The 14,405-nt window shown below is 39.7% G+C and overlaps 1 protein-coding gene across 1 annotated transcript in view; it reads left to right on the top strand.

The window, feature by feature from the left end:
• Positions 1 to 14,405, top strand: part of Man1a2 (mannosidase alpha class 1A member 2) — a 183,784-nt gene that overhangs the window by 148,828 nt on the left and 20,551 nt on the right. Inside the window, exons 11-12 of the mRNA XM_004667515.3 lie at positions 4,549 to 4,721; positions 7,150 to 7,265. Of these exons, the coding sequence (XP_004667572.1) occupies positions 4,549 to 4,721; positions 7,150 to 7,265 (289 nt within the window). The remainder of the gene's footprint in view (positions 1 to 4,548; positions 4,722 to 7,149; positions 7,266 to 14,405) is intronic.

Genomic DNA, 14,405 nt, shown 5'->3' with positions numbered 1-14,405 from the left:
AGGGATCTGAATTTCCAAAGTAATCTTGAGAAAGAAAAACAAAGCTGATTGATTTGATGATTCCATATTAAAATACAAACTGTTGTTTGGCATTCAGTAAACACAGACTTATATCATTTCAAAACCAATGAAATGCCAAAATACATTTCATCCTTTGATAGACCTGCAGGATAGGTGTTTAGTTTTTCTTTGTTTTATTTGGTTTGTTTTTTTATGCCCTACAAAATGCTGCTAATTTGTTGGGTTTCCCCTAAGATCCATTTGTGTATCTAGCCAAAAGCTTCATATGCACACAAAAAGTCCTCCATACAATTTTGTAGAGGCACCTTGGGTGCAGTACTGTGTCTTCTGAAGCCAGCCCTAGAGTTCCCCACCCTCAGATTATGGAGCCTGACTGAATTCTACTTTAGCTCTGAAAGACTTAGCAGAGTAGACCATGGAGTAGTTTTTGCGGATCATATTTTCCTTAATAGAACTATTCTGTCACTTAAATGTTTGAGCTTAAATCAGAGTTAAGTTCCACCTCCTGTGCATTGTCATTATGTGAGGCTTACCTTGCCGTCCTTCTAATGTAGAAATTTAGTCATAGATAGGGCACTTATTATTATTTATACTTTTACAATTTTTATACTATATACTTTCTTTACTGTTAATATATACATTCATTCACTAGAAACTTAACTTTTCCCATCAGTGCAACCTAATAAATAGCCAGAAGCAAGGTGAGAGCTGGTATTAGTGTACTCCTGTGGTGGTTTGATTAAGGTGTCCTGCATAAACTTAGGTGTTCTGAGTGCTGGGTTCCCAAAATTCCTGATGGAGATTTGGGAATTAATGCCTCCTGGAGGAAGTGTATTGTTCGAGGTGGACTTATGGGGGTTGTAGCCAATTTCCCCATGCCAGTGTTTGGCACATTCTCCTGTTCCTGTTGTCTACCTTACATAGGCCAGGGGGTGATGTCCACCCTCTGCACATGATATCATTTTCTCCTGCCATCGTGGAGCTTTCCCTTGAGCCTGTAAGCCAAAATAAACCTCTTCCCACAAGCTGCTCTTGGTCAGGTGACTTCTACCAGCAGTGCCAACCGGACTGCAACAGTAAAATGGTACCAAGGAGTAGTATTGCTGCTAGAAACCTTACTGTGTGGCTTTGGCCTTTTGGAGCTGATTTTCAAGAGGAATTTGCAAAGATTGAAACCTTGGCCTAAGAGACGCCTTGCAGTGCTGTAAGTACAGCTTGATGGACTATTCTGGTAGGAGTTGAAAGACCTGAATGCAGTAAGAACTATGGACTGTGAGGTTTGGGTGAGAAAGAGCTTTGCTTGGACTGGGCTAGCAGTTTGTGCAGGAAGGTTGCTGTTAAACCTGTGTTCTGAGAAGTTGTGCAGAGTTCCTTTGCATAGAAATGAACTGGTGTGAGCAAAGGGATATGGCACAGAAAGAAAAATATTTGGTGAACTGCTGCCCGTTCAGCTGCAGTTGAGAGATTACAACCTTTGAGATTGGGCCAGTTGACCTGTACTGGGGCAACAAAAGAATGTAGACTCTTTTGAAGGGGCCTGAGTGCTGAAGGACTGTCCTGTTCTTCAAAGTCTGGATTAACAAATTGGCACCCTACCTGGTATTGTGGAATGTAAGAAAGGCTGGAAAGAGGGTCATTGAGTTTGCAACACGGTCTTGTGGTTTGGAAATGGCCATGGGCCATGTGAAGCAGGTTTGCTGGATGCCTGCAGTGGAGACCCAGTGGAGATGCCAGGACCACGGGATGGCTGATAAGGAGACTTGTTGCTGATTAGAATTAATGGACTTGGGAGATTTATCGCTGGCTAGAGTTGTTGGACTTGAAGCTACAGAGTTTTACGTTTGCCCTGGTTGTTTTAAATCTTGTATTGGTTGAATATTTCTTTGCTACGCCCATTGCTATTTTTTGTAGTTTGAATGGTGATTCTGTGCTATTATGGTTTGGGGGGGATTTTTTGGTATTATGGCTCAGTTAAAAGATCTTGGATTATGGGGACGTTTGACCCTCATTAAGATTGATAAAAACTATGGGGACTTATAAAGATGGACTGAGTGCATTGCATTTTACATCATGGACGGTTAAGAGTTTATGGGGGCCAGGGTCAGAATGTGGTGGTTTGATTGAGGTGTCCCCCATAAATGTAGGTGTTCTGAGTGCTAGGTTCCCAGCTAATGAAGATTTGGAAATTAATGCCTCCTGGAGGAAGTGTATTGTTGGAGGTGGGCTTATGGTTGTTATAGCAGTTTCCCCATGCCAGTGTTTGGCACACTCTCCTGTTCCTGTTGTCCACCTTATGTTGGTCAGGGGGTAATGTCCATCCTCTGCTCATGCCATCGTTTTCTCTGCCAAAGTGGAGTTTCCCACAAGCTGCTCTTGGTTGGGTCATTTCTACCAGCAATGTTAACCTGACAGCCACAACTCCCAACAACTCAATGAATGAAGATTTGTGTTGCCCAGGCGGAGGGTGATATATGATTAGGAAGAGGCTCTGTCTTAGTCTATTTTGTGTTGTGATTTGAGCCTGAGTAATTTTTAAAGAATAAGCATTTCTTGCAATTTTGGAGGCTGGGAGGCTAAATTGAGGTACTTGGTGAGGACCTGCCTGCTAACCTTTCACATGGCAGCAACTAACCACGTGCAGTGTAAAACACGCCTCTCTTCAGTGGACCTTGTCATCTCTTAAAGTCCCACCTTTTTTTTTTTTTTTTTTTAGTTGTACTGGATGTACTCAGTACATAAACAGTACTTGTTGTTACCGTCCTTACCCTCATCTCCCCCCCCCAAAAAAAAATTGATCCTCCTCATTGGGGATGTTGGTTATCCCCATGGGGATTTTTGGTTATGCATTAGGGGGGCAGCCATCAGTTATGGAGAAGAGGCAATGTCTCTGTGTATAATGTCCCAACTTGTGGCTCTAACAGTTTTTCAGCTCCCCTCTTCTACGAATTTCCCTGAGCCATGTTGGGTTTTGTTTTGGGTCTACTTCAGTGATGGGTCTTGTCTGGATCTCTGATTTGGCAGGAGTTGAGGGTCCTCGGTGTCTTATCTCCTTCACCCTTATGCTGATATCAGAGAAAGCAGCACTGTTGATCATTTCCCCAACTGCTCTATGGTTTTCACCGGGTATAGTGCGATGGACTGATTCTCTCCTCAGGTCCTGCATCCATCTGAAAAAAAAAGCAGATTCTCCAATAGAGAGTGAAGTCAGACCCAGTTAAATGGAATAACCATTGTTAGTTTAGAGAGTATTTCATAGGTGTAGGCCCTCTTGTAGCCCAAGATTGGTGGGAGCTTGATATTGGAGAGCGAACTCGTTATTTGGATATAATTCTGTCTTGTTTTCCAGTTCTATCTATAGGGTCCTTTCCACTGAGCATATCTGTTAGCCAATCCAAGAGCAGGTGCTTATCCACTGTGGCTGTGTGCCACTGTTGCACTTGGGTGAACATCACATTAGGTTGTTTGCTGCTGAGTAGCTTAGACCTCTAGTTGTTTGGACAGATCTTGGTCATTTTCCCCCAGTCACTCATGTAGCACCTTCTGGTACTAGACGAGCTAACTATCTGGGGACTGGCTGTCTTCCAGATTCCAGCCAGGTCTCTCCATGTTCCATACTGATAACGTATGGTGTCTTTGGCAGTACTGTCTTACCATTAACCTTTGGTGGGTAATCAAGTGCTCTGACAGAAGTCTCTCTTCTTTTGGGAAATGTTGTAGATCTCTGATCATTGTGGATGTTAACCACATCCTGGTACTGGGACTTACAGACCAGTGCTAAGGAGAGAGAAGGAAGAAAAAAAAAAAGATAGGTAACATAAAAGAGAAAGAAGGAGAAAATTAAGGTTAGGCTTCATCTTACTCTCTCCAGGGCCCTTTGATTCAGGTGTTCCCTCTAAAGTCATGATGAGGTTCAACCTTTTAGTCTGTCTTCCAGGATATAGGATTTTATGGTACCAGTTTCATTTGGGTCCAGTTTTGTGCCCCCCCCTTCCCCTCCCCTCCAGCCCCATGCTCCCTATTGTCTGGTCTTCAAGATGTCTATCAGTTATGTCAGCATCTCGAAAGCCCCACCTCTTTATGCTATCATATTGATTGTCAACACCTGGATATTAGAGGTGACATATTGAAAGCGTGGCAAGGTCCTTAAAAACCTTCCATGCAGTACTGCTTTCTAATCACAATGAAAATCACCATTGAAGGAATAACATATAATGTTGGAATATATATCTATATTATATACAGATATATCTATATAATATCTAATAATATAATTGTATCTATATGGAGTGAGACCGTGTTTTATTTAAGCTAATGATTAAACAATTTACTGATAAAATTCTTAGAAATTGTATTTGTAATTCTATTATAAGAAAACAAAATGTCGGTTTTGTTTTTAAAGTAATTTATTTTGGAAAAATAGCAACAATAAAACAGAAAAAAATTATTTCATAATTCTTTCAGGAGAGAAAAATACTCTTGTAAGCAAATGGATTATTTTGCTAATTTATTTCTTTTGTCATGTTATAGCATTAAAACTAGGTCCTGAATCATTCAAGTTTGATGCTGCAATAGAGGCCGTGGCTGTCAGGCAGGCTGAAAAGTATTACATTCTCCGTCCAGAAGTAATTGAAACCTATTGGTACCTATGGAGATTCACTCACGACCCAAGATACAGACAGTGGGGCTGGGAAGCAGCACAGGTAAGTGAAGCTGGGCCAGGCTCCTTCAGTGCCCCGCTGCCTGGTCCCTGTTGCTGTACTTGAGAACCTGTAGAGAGATTCACTTCTCCGATGAAATTGTTACTTAGTTTGTTTCTTGAGCAATAGGAACATGGCTTAGAAGCGTGTTTTGCTTTTTGCTAGTATTTTCATACTAGTGATCACTCATTATTCTTACTGAGAGTTATTTAAATAAGGAATCATTTAAAAGGCTGTTGTTCAGTACTGTCAAAAAAGAAGCTGTTTAGGGGCTGGAGAGATGGCTTAGCAGTTAAGGTGCTTACCTGCAAAGCCTAAGGACCTGTGTTCAACTCTCTAGATCCTACGCTAGCCACACAATGTTGAGGCAAGTGCAAGGTTGCACATGCCCACTAGTTGGCACAAACATCTGGCGTTTGATTGCACTGGCTGAGGCCCTGGTGTGCCAATTCTCTCTCTGTCTGTCTGTCTGTCTGTCTGTCTGTCTGTCTGTCTATCTATCTATCTATCTATCTATCTTTGTCTCTATAAATTAAAAAGATTTTTTATTAAAAAAAACAAATGAAAAATAAGCTGTTTTATTTTCTGTAATTTCAAATTTGTCAAATGACTCAAATTGTAGCTGAGCAGATTAGCCTTGTTCCTTTTACCCTGTTTTCTGACTAGTTCCTTAGTGGGTCAGTAAATTGCTAATTTTTTTTAGATTGAAGGACAAAATATCTATATGTACTTGGAGCCAGGAATTTATTTATATATATATAAATAAACTATATATATTAATATATATAAAAATATAATTATATGTCTAACTATATAATTTATATTTATATAAATATATGTTTTTAATTTTTTTTTAAATTTATTTGAGAGCGACAAACACAGAGAGAAAGACTGATAGAGGGAGAGAGAGAGAATGGGCGCTCCAGGGCTTCCAGCCTCTGCAAACGAACTCCAGACGCGTGCACCCCCTTGTGCATCTGGCTAACATGGGACCTGGGGAACCGAGCCTCGAACCGGGGTCCTTAGGCTTCATGGGCAAGCGCTTAACCGCTAAGCCATCTCTCCAGCCCTATATAAATATATTTTATATATTATTTTATATATATTAAAACATATTATATATATATGTATATATATATCATCAGGTTACATTCTTTTATCCCCTCTTCCCAGCCTCCATTACCATGGAGGCCTTCCTCTGTGGGAGTTATAGTATTCATTATGGGGTCACGAAAGCCTCATTCAGTCTCTATGGGATGGCGGGGCAGGAGGAAATAGGACTGTGCCTCAGCCTGCTGATTTCTGCTTGGATGGCTTTTGATTGATCATCATGTCTGTCACCATTTCCCTGGGGCTGGTTGTCAGGCTAGCAGTTCTCCTGGGTCACTGCAGGTTCTCATGGACTCAGTCATATGTGGTAGAGGTGGCAAGTTTCATGGTGGGCCATCGGCTATCTTCTAGTTTTATCAAGGGATCTAGGCTCTCCTCCATTTTCTTTCCCATCAGTAAAATAAAACATTATCCAACCAAGAGTGAAAGCAGCTTGGGTTAAAGGGAGCATGTAAAGAACAAATCCCATACAAGAACTCTTTAAAAGTTATAATAAATGCAAACCTATAAAATGAATTTGATTAAACACTTTTCAGTGTTAACTAGCTTTTTATTTAGCAAAGAAGAATGGGAGGTACAACAGACCAAGACAGTAATGATTAGTTAAATAACTATAACTAGAATAGCCAGCATCTCAGAATTAGAGTAAAAAAAGAACAAAATCACTGTGCTTTCAGCTGTTCATAAATGAACTAATTCTCCCACCTGTGTAGGCAGAATATTTGATTGCTTTAGCTTAAAAGTAGAGTTATGAATACATTCATTTTGATTGGGATTTCATTTATGTATGTTCAAAGATGCGCAAGGAAATATAAATTAAGAATTTGAAGTTCTAGTCAAGCAGTAGAGCATATCAGGTAATGTGGAACAAATTAGCTCCATTTCTTCCTCTGAAAAGTGGAGCTGTTAACCTTCTAGGGTTATGAAATTCAAATGTTAGTGCATCTAAAACCCTTAACTTCAGCATATAAAAGTACTTCCTAATGGTTAGCTTTTAAACTGTAGTTGTGTATTATCTATTAAAAGAATATATTGTTCAAATTTTCATACAGATTTCCGTGAACTTTTTTTTTTTTTTTTTTTTTTTTTTGGTTTTTCGAGGTAGGGTCTCACTCTGGTCCAGGCTGACCTGGAATTAACTCTGTAGTCTCAGGGTGGCCTTGAACTCATGGCGATCCTCCTACCTCTGCCTCCCGAGTGCTGGGATTAAAGGCGTGCGCCACCACGCCCGGCTTCCGTGAACTTTTGATCACAATCTTAGACTTGTTTTTCACCATTGGAATTCCATGGAATTAATTCTCCTATTTACTCTCTTGCACAGGCTATTGAAAAGTACTGCCGTGTCAGTGGAGGATTCTCTGGAGTCAAGGATGTTTACTCCCCCATTCCTACACATGATGATGTACAACAAAGCTTCTTTCTCGCTGAAACATTAAAGTAAGTAAATTTTTAAAAGTAAATTTATTTTTAACTGGCACATAAAGAGAAGTAATATGTAATGTTTCAATAAGCTTATATATTCATTAATGTTCATTACCCAATTCTTTCTGGTGGCAACTTTCAGAATCCTTCTCTTTGAGGTGCACGGTGTTGCCATATATAATCTCCCCTTAATATACACTAGCATACCAGAAGTTCTCTTTCCTGTGTAATTGTAACTTTGTACCCAGTATGCAATGATAACTATCCTTTCACTCCTCTAACCAGTCTCTGATAACCACCATCCTACTTTCAACATCTATGGGGCAACTTGTTTAGATTCTGTGTAAGAGTGAGATTACGCAGTTACTTGTCTGGCTCATTTCACTTAACACAATGATTTTTAAGTTCCATGCATGTTGTCAGAAATGACAAAATTTTATTGTTTTTTATTGATGAAGAGGATTCCATTATGAGTCTGTATCTTATTTTCTTTGCTCATTAGCATTTTTGTAGACAAGTGTTACTGTTTAATTGCTATTATAACTATTACATCACACTACATTTTATCCAAATTTTTAATATAGCTGTAAAGCTTTAGCAGTTTCTCTAAAAGAATGGCTTAGACTATAATTTTATCCAGCAAGTGTTGAGGTGTGGTAGGGCACGACTTTAATCCCATCACTGTGGAGGCTGAGGCAGGAGCATTGTCATTTGCAGGCCAGGTACAAGAACCTGTGTCCAAGAAAATAAACATATAATGTCTTTAAGTTACTCTGTTCTCAGCTCCTGAATGTGCATTTGACTAACCTAGAAGGCTCCTTGAACATAGATGCCAGGGCCCATCAGTATAGTGCTTTAGTAGGTCTGACGTGGATCCTGCGAATTTGCATGTCTGACAAACTCCCAGAAGTTATGATGCTGGACCTGGGACTACACTTGAGCTCACTGCTGTAGCTGATAAAATCTGTTAGGAATGATCAGGATGTTTTCATGGTACCAAATGACATGTAGCCATAGCCAGCCCTCCTCCTAATGAACTTTCCTACAAAGGTAGACGTAAAGGAAACAGTGGGAAAGGAAAAAGTCAATTTGGGGCTTGTACTTAAAACCCTCAGTAGAACGCTGTAAATGGGCCTGGGAAAATGTGGTGTCCAATTTCCTAAAGGCATAGAAAGTATCACTTCCTCTTATTTCTAATTTCATATTTCTGTTTCCTTTATCTATAAGGGACAACTCATAAACAATTCATTTGTTCAATAAATGTTTACTGCTGGGTTTTATTCAAGTCACTTGGAGATACATCAGCAGAGCAAAAGGTCAAAAATTCCTGCCCAAGCCAGGCATGGTGGCACACACCTTTAATGCCAGCACTGAGGAGGAAGAAGTAGGAGGATCACCATGAGTTTGAGGCCACCCTGAGACTACATAGTGAATTCTAGGTCAGCCTGGACCAGAGTGAGACCTTACCTCGGGGGGAAAAAAAAAAATTCTGCCCAGATTTTGCATTCTGATATAATTAACAGTTCTATATTCTGGAATATTACAGTTGAAAAGGACATGTCTTAAAAGTAAGTCATTATAAATGTTCATATAATTCAAGTTTTCCTTTTCTAATGATCACCAGTACTATTATTTTCCAATCACTTCCCCATATGACACTAAGCCTGTTTTCTTGTTTCTTCATTTCCTTTTCCTTGTCTGCAGTGACCCTATTGCCAAGGTGGAGCATCTGTCTTGATGCTCAGTTGCCTACCTTTACATATTCCTTACTGTTGTTTATCTTATGTAAATAGACTTGAGTCTGTGTAAATAGCTGTAAGAGCAGTGGACTAACAAACAGTGACAGTTTTAGTGATACCTTTGCTGCATCCTAGTTAAATAAACGTCACAGTAAATGTATTTGCTTTCAGGGCTAGAGAGCTCAGTCAGTAAAGTGCTTGCAGTGCCAGAATGAGGACTAGAATTCAATGCCCAGAACCCACATAAGTCGAAAAACAAGGCTTGGTAACATATGTCTATAATTCCAGTGCCAGAATGGGACAGGGGTCAATACATGTATGGAAGATATAATAGACCAGAGAAAGCTGAGTACCTGAAGCCCATGGCATTGATCTGAGCATGATACCACATTATCCTGGTTACAGCATAGTGATCAGTGGAGAAAGCTGAGTACCTGCAGCCCAGGGCATTGATCTGAACACGGTGGTACATTGTTATGGGCAGTGTGGCATGCTCAGTAGAGAAAGCTGAGTGAGTATCTGCTGCCCAGGGCATTGGTCTAAACACAGTGGGCACATCATGGGTACTGTGGAGTGATCAGGAGGATTGAATACTGGAATTGGGGGTGTGGTCACTTACCTAGGAGCATTAGACTCCATATCCTTTCCTGCCTCATCTCTGTCTTGAGATTTCTTGTCTAAAGAGTTTGAACTATAGAGGCTATATTTAGAGATCACAGGTACTGCTAAAAGTAGGTAGTGTGGATGATGTCCTCCTGGGAAAATTGATTTGCTCACAAGAAAGAACATAATATTGACACAGTAGATTTTCTGGCCAAAACATCCATTGCCCAACAGTAAATCCCATCCTGCCTTAGTTTCCAATTAGCCTTGTAGTACCCTACTTCTAAATGTTGGTAAGCAGTACTGACCTAGAAACCTTTGTCATAGAACAGAAAAGATTTGTCATGTGTGTGTATGGATGCTATGCTTTGAGTTTCTTTAAACTTAAATTTTTTTATTTTATAATAAAATATAATAATTCAAGAAAATGTACTAAGCCGGACATGGTGGCACACCTTTAATCCCAGCACTCAGGAGGCAGAGGTTGGAGGATGTTTGTGAGTTTGAGGCCACTCTGAGATTGCATAGTGAATTCTAGGTCAGCCTGGGCTAGAGTGAGGCCCTACCTTGAACCCCCCACACACACAAAAAAAAAAAAAGAGAAAAGAAAAAGAATGAAGAAGAAAATGTATCAGAAATGAAGGACATGAATTTCCCACTTGAAAGAAATCCAGATCTAGCACAGTGCATGAAAATGGACTCACACCAAGGCACAGTACAGGGGAGAGAAAAATCAATGAGAGAGAATAACAGTCATAAAAATGATGAGGATAGAGAGCAGTTTGAGATTCAAGAACAGTCATGATGGCTAGAGCAGGAGTGAAACGATTCATTCAAAATTTTGACAAAAGATTCTAGTAAGTTTTTTTTGCCATGTAAGGTCTCAAAGTGGCAGGGACATAGTCTGAAAATAAGTGTCTTATTGTATAAACTTAGACAAACCTAGGTGGAATAGCCTGCTGAACCTCTGGGTTGTGTAGTAAGCCACTTACACCTGGACTGAGCATTCCAGGAAGTTGTAGCACAGTGCCATCTATATATCTAAACATAGAAAAGATACAATGAAAATGTAGTATAAAAGATTCCAAGAGCTGGATGTGATGGCTCATGCCCTTAAACCCAGTACTCTGGAGGCTGACATAGGAGGAAAGATTGCTGTAAGCCAGTCTGGGGCTACAGAATGAATTCCAGGTCAGCCTGGGCTAGAGTCAGACCCTACCTTGAAAGACAAGCAAATAAAACCAAAAGATTTTAAAATGGTATTTTTATATGGCTCACTCACCAAGAATGGAACTGGAAGTTTTTCTCTCTCAAATAAATAAAAATAAAATATTTTTTAAAAAAAACTATTTTTTCAATAATTAACCTTAGTTACTATAGCCTTTTACTTTATAAACTTTTAAACGTTCTTACTTTTTATTTTAAACTGCTTTATATTTGAGAGACAGAGAAAGAGAATGATCATACCAAGGCCTTCAGCTGCTGCAAAGAACTTCAGATGCATGTGCCACTTTGTGCATCTGGCTTACATGGGTCCTGAAGAATTGAACCTAGGTCCTTTGGCTTCTCAGGCAAGCACCTTAACTACTAAGCCATCTCTTCAGCCCTGTTCCTACTTGTTTTGTTTGTTTGTTTGTTTGTTTTTCAGGGTAAGGTCTTGCTGTAGTCCAGGCTGACCTGGAATTCATTATGTAGTCTCAGGGTGGCCTCAAGCTCACAGCAATCCTCCTACCTCTGCCTCCCGAGTGCTGGGATTAAAGGTGTGTGCCACCACGCCCAGCTTCCTGTTCGTACTTTTTAACTCTTATAAATAAAACACAAACATGGGACAGCTTTGTGCATATTGTCATCAAAGTAGAAAAGAGATACTATATCAGTCATGAAATTGTCCAACAAATGTTTATTGTTAGGTACCTGATTTTTGCTAGCTGCTCTTTCCATGATTGGGGGATGTATCAGTGATTATGGGGAATTATCTGGCATCAAGGAATTTACATCCTTAAAAAAGAAAATGTCTCACACTTTCCCTAAATTTAAATTGGTATATATTTGAGGGCATCCTTGTGAAAATGAGCTTGCAAGTGTGTCCCTGTACTGTTCGTCGCTTTCTCCCTTTTGCCCTTAGATGTGTTGTCTCTTTTTTTTTTTTTTTTTTTGGTTTTTCGAGGTAAGGTCTCACTCTAGCCCAGGCTGACCTGGATTTCACTATGGAGTCTCACGGTGGCCTTGAACTCACAGCGATCCTCCTACCTCTGCCTCCGAGTGCTGGGATTAAAGGCGTGCGCCACCACGCCCGGCTTGTGTTGTCTCTTGACATAGGTGTGTGGTTTATCTGCCTCTACCAGCAGAGCATAAGGTTCAGAACTGCAGGGTCTTTTTAACTTGTCTGTTTGTCAACCACATGGTATTCAATGAGTGACTTTGAGTTTGTTGGGTATGCTTACCCAAACTGGTGGGGAGGGCAGTTAGCTGTTTGCATATATGATCACGTAAGTAATAGTTTGTTTCAAGTCACTCCCTGATTGTCCTTTGTAAAATATTAGATTGTTCCCTAACTCCCTATCATCTCTCTACTTTTCTCATAGCAGCTGTCAGCTAACATAATGTATAATTTCCTTAAATGTTCCCAAAATCAAATGTAAATTCCATGGAGTTTGCAGGATTTTTGATATTGTATCTTCATCATCTGTTGTGGGGCTACACTAAAGAAAGGGTAATTTGATGCCAGGAGAGACTACTAAAAGAATTAGAAGGACTTACACAAGTAGGTTTACGTAAACAGTAGTCCCATGTAATTTTCTGGCTGGGGCTTAGGACTCAACTCCATAATTTGTTTGGTAGTAGAAGTGGCTAAAATTGTGTCAAGGAATTGATAAAGAAGAAGGGCACAGGGCACGCTGTGGAAACCAGCAGTCAGGGCCTCGGCTTTGCTGGCTGCAGTCGTCAAGGCTGCAGTGTCCTCTGGAAGGGAAACTGAAATAGCACCATGTGTCACAATCATCTGAAAGGATTCCTAACACAGATTGTGGTGTTCCATCACCAGGGTTTATTAAGGTCTAGAGTGGGGCCAGAAAATTGGTATTTCTAAGTCATTCCCAGGTGATTGTGTTTCTGTCATCTGAATGAATCACAGAGACCCACTGGCACCTGTTGGCTCTGTGCCATATTTATGGCAGCCCAGGATCCAGACCCTAACTTTAATACTACAAGAAAGCTAGCACCCATGAAGTCCACTATTGCTTAACTACTGGGTTCTCTTGTACACTGGAGTACAAGCATGAGCATGATGGGTTTTATTTCTTAATTCTTCTCTGGAACTGTCACAGTGTACTACAAATGTTAGATACTGGGACAGACTGATGGACACGGCAGGTGGGGGGAAAGATGATTGACGTTTACATTTACTTACAAGCATTCTTTATATTTTCAAAACCCCCGTACTTTCAAATAACCTTGCCAGTTTCTTTTGCTACAGTAGAGGGTGCTATAACCCAAATTTTGTTTAGTTTAATAGTATGGGTTTTGCCTTTCTATTTTCATTAATTAGTCTTTTCTTAGGTATTGAAATATTTTAAGTGGATAGCTAATTAAGATTTAGCACAATCAGAAGACTAGGTAACTGCCAGTCCAGCTATTATAGCCATATGCTACATGATGATGGTCAGTTATGGACTGCATATTTTATAGTAGTCCAGTTATTACAGTACTATACTGCATGATGATGGTCACTGATGGACTGAATATTTAGTCCAGTTATTACAGTCCTATACTGCATGATGATGGTCAGTGATGGATGACATGTTACATAGTGGTCCAGTTATTACAGTCCTATACTGCATGATGATGGTCAGTGATGGATGACATGTTTCATAGTGGTCCAGTTATTACAGTCCTATACTGCATGATGATGGTCAGTGCTAGATGACATATTTCATAGTAGTCCTATAAAATTTTATCTTCTAGTGAGCATCTTAGTTTATCACTGTAGCCTTCTTTGTTATGTGAGCACACTTTGGGAAATCTTTGTCAACACATTTCTCAAAGCACATCCCTATGTAAGTGATACCTACATAGAACATTTCTATCCATCTTCTCCATACCAAGCCTCTTTGCCTCCTGTCACTGTGGTTGCCTATTTTATAGAAGCCCTGAAGTTCAAATACTGTGACATTTGCTTATTCTGTGTTCTACATTGTATTTTTAGTGGCCAGTGTAACATACAGTTACTAGTAACCCATTTTGATTACTGAGGAGTTGTATTCATTCACTGGTTGTTTGAATTTACACATTTTGTTTATCCCTTCACTCTGATTGTGAGTCATATGATTTTGAAAGGAATAAGGGAAAATGAATTAAGTTTGTTTACCACTGCATTGCTGTTATATATCTTATATTTATTTTTTGTAATTTTATTTTAAAATATATTTATTAATGTAATTAGAGAGAGAGAGAGAAAGATAGGAATGGGTGCACCAGGGTTTCTTGCCACTGAAAACAAACTCCAAATGCATGTGCTACCACTTTGTGTATCTGATGTTATGTGGGCACTGAGGAATCAAACACAGGCTAGCAAGCTTGGCGTGCAAGAGCCTTGAACTACTGAGCTGTCTCCTCAACCTGTTTTTTAAATTCATCCCTTAAAATAGCTATAATTTCATCTAATTTTCTATTATTAAACAATTATCAAGTGGTTGTTATTAAGTAAACTTCTAAGTGATCCTAATCTGTTGCCTCATATTGTGAAACATGAGTACTAGGGTGGTCATGGAGAAAGATTAGAGTAATACTAAGTGATACAGTAATAGATAACTAA

The sequence above is a fragment of the Jaculus jaculus genome, chromosome 19 (assembly GCF_020740685.1).
Source record: "Jaculus jaculus isolate mJacJac1 chromosome 19, mJacJac1.mat.Y.cur, whole genome shotgun sequence".
NCBI lineage: Eukaryota > Metazoa > Chordata > Mammalia > Rodentia > Dipodidae > Jaculus > Jaculus jaculus.
The sequence above is the reverse complement of the archived record's forward strand: the minus strand, read 5'-3'. Positions and strand labels throughout refer to the sequence as shown.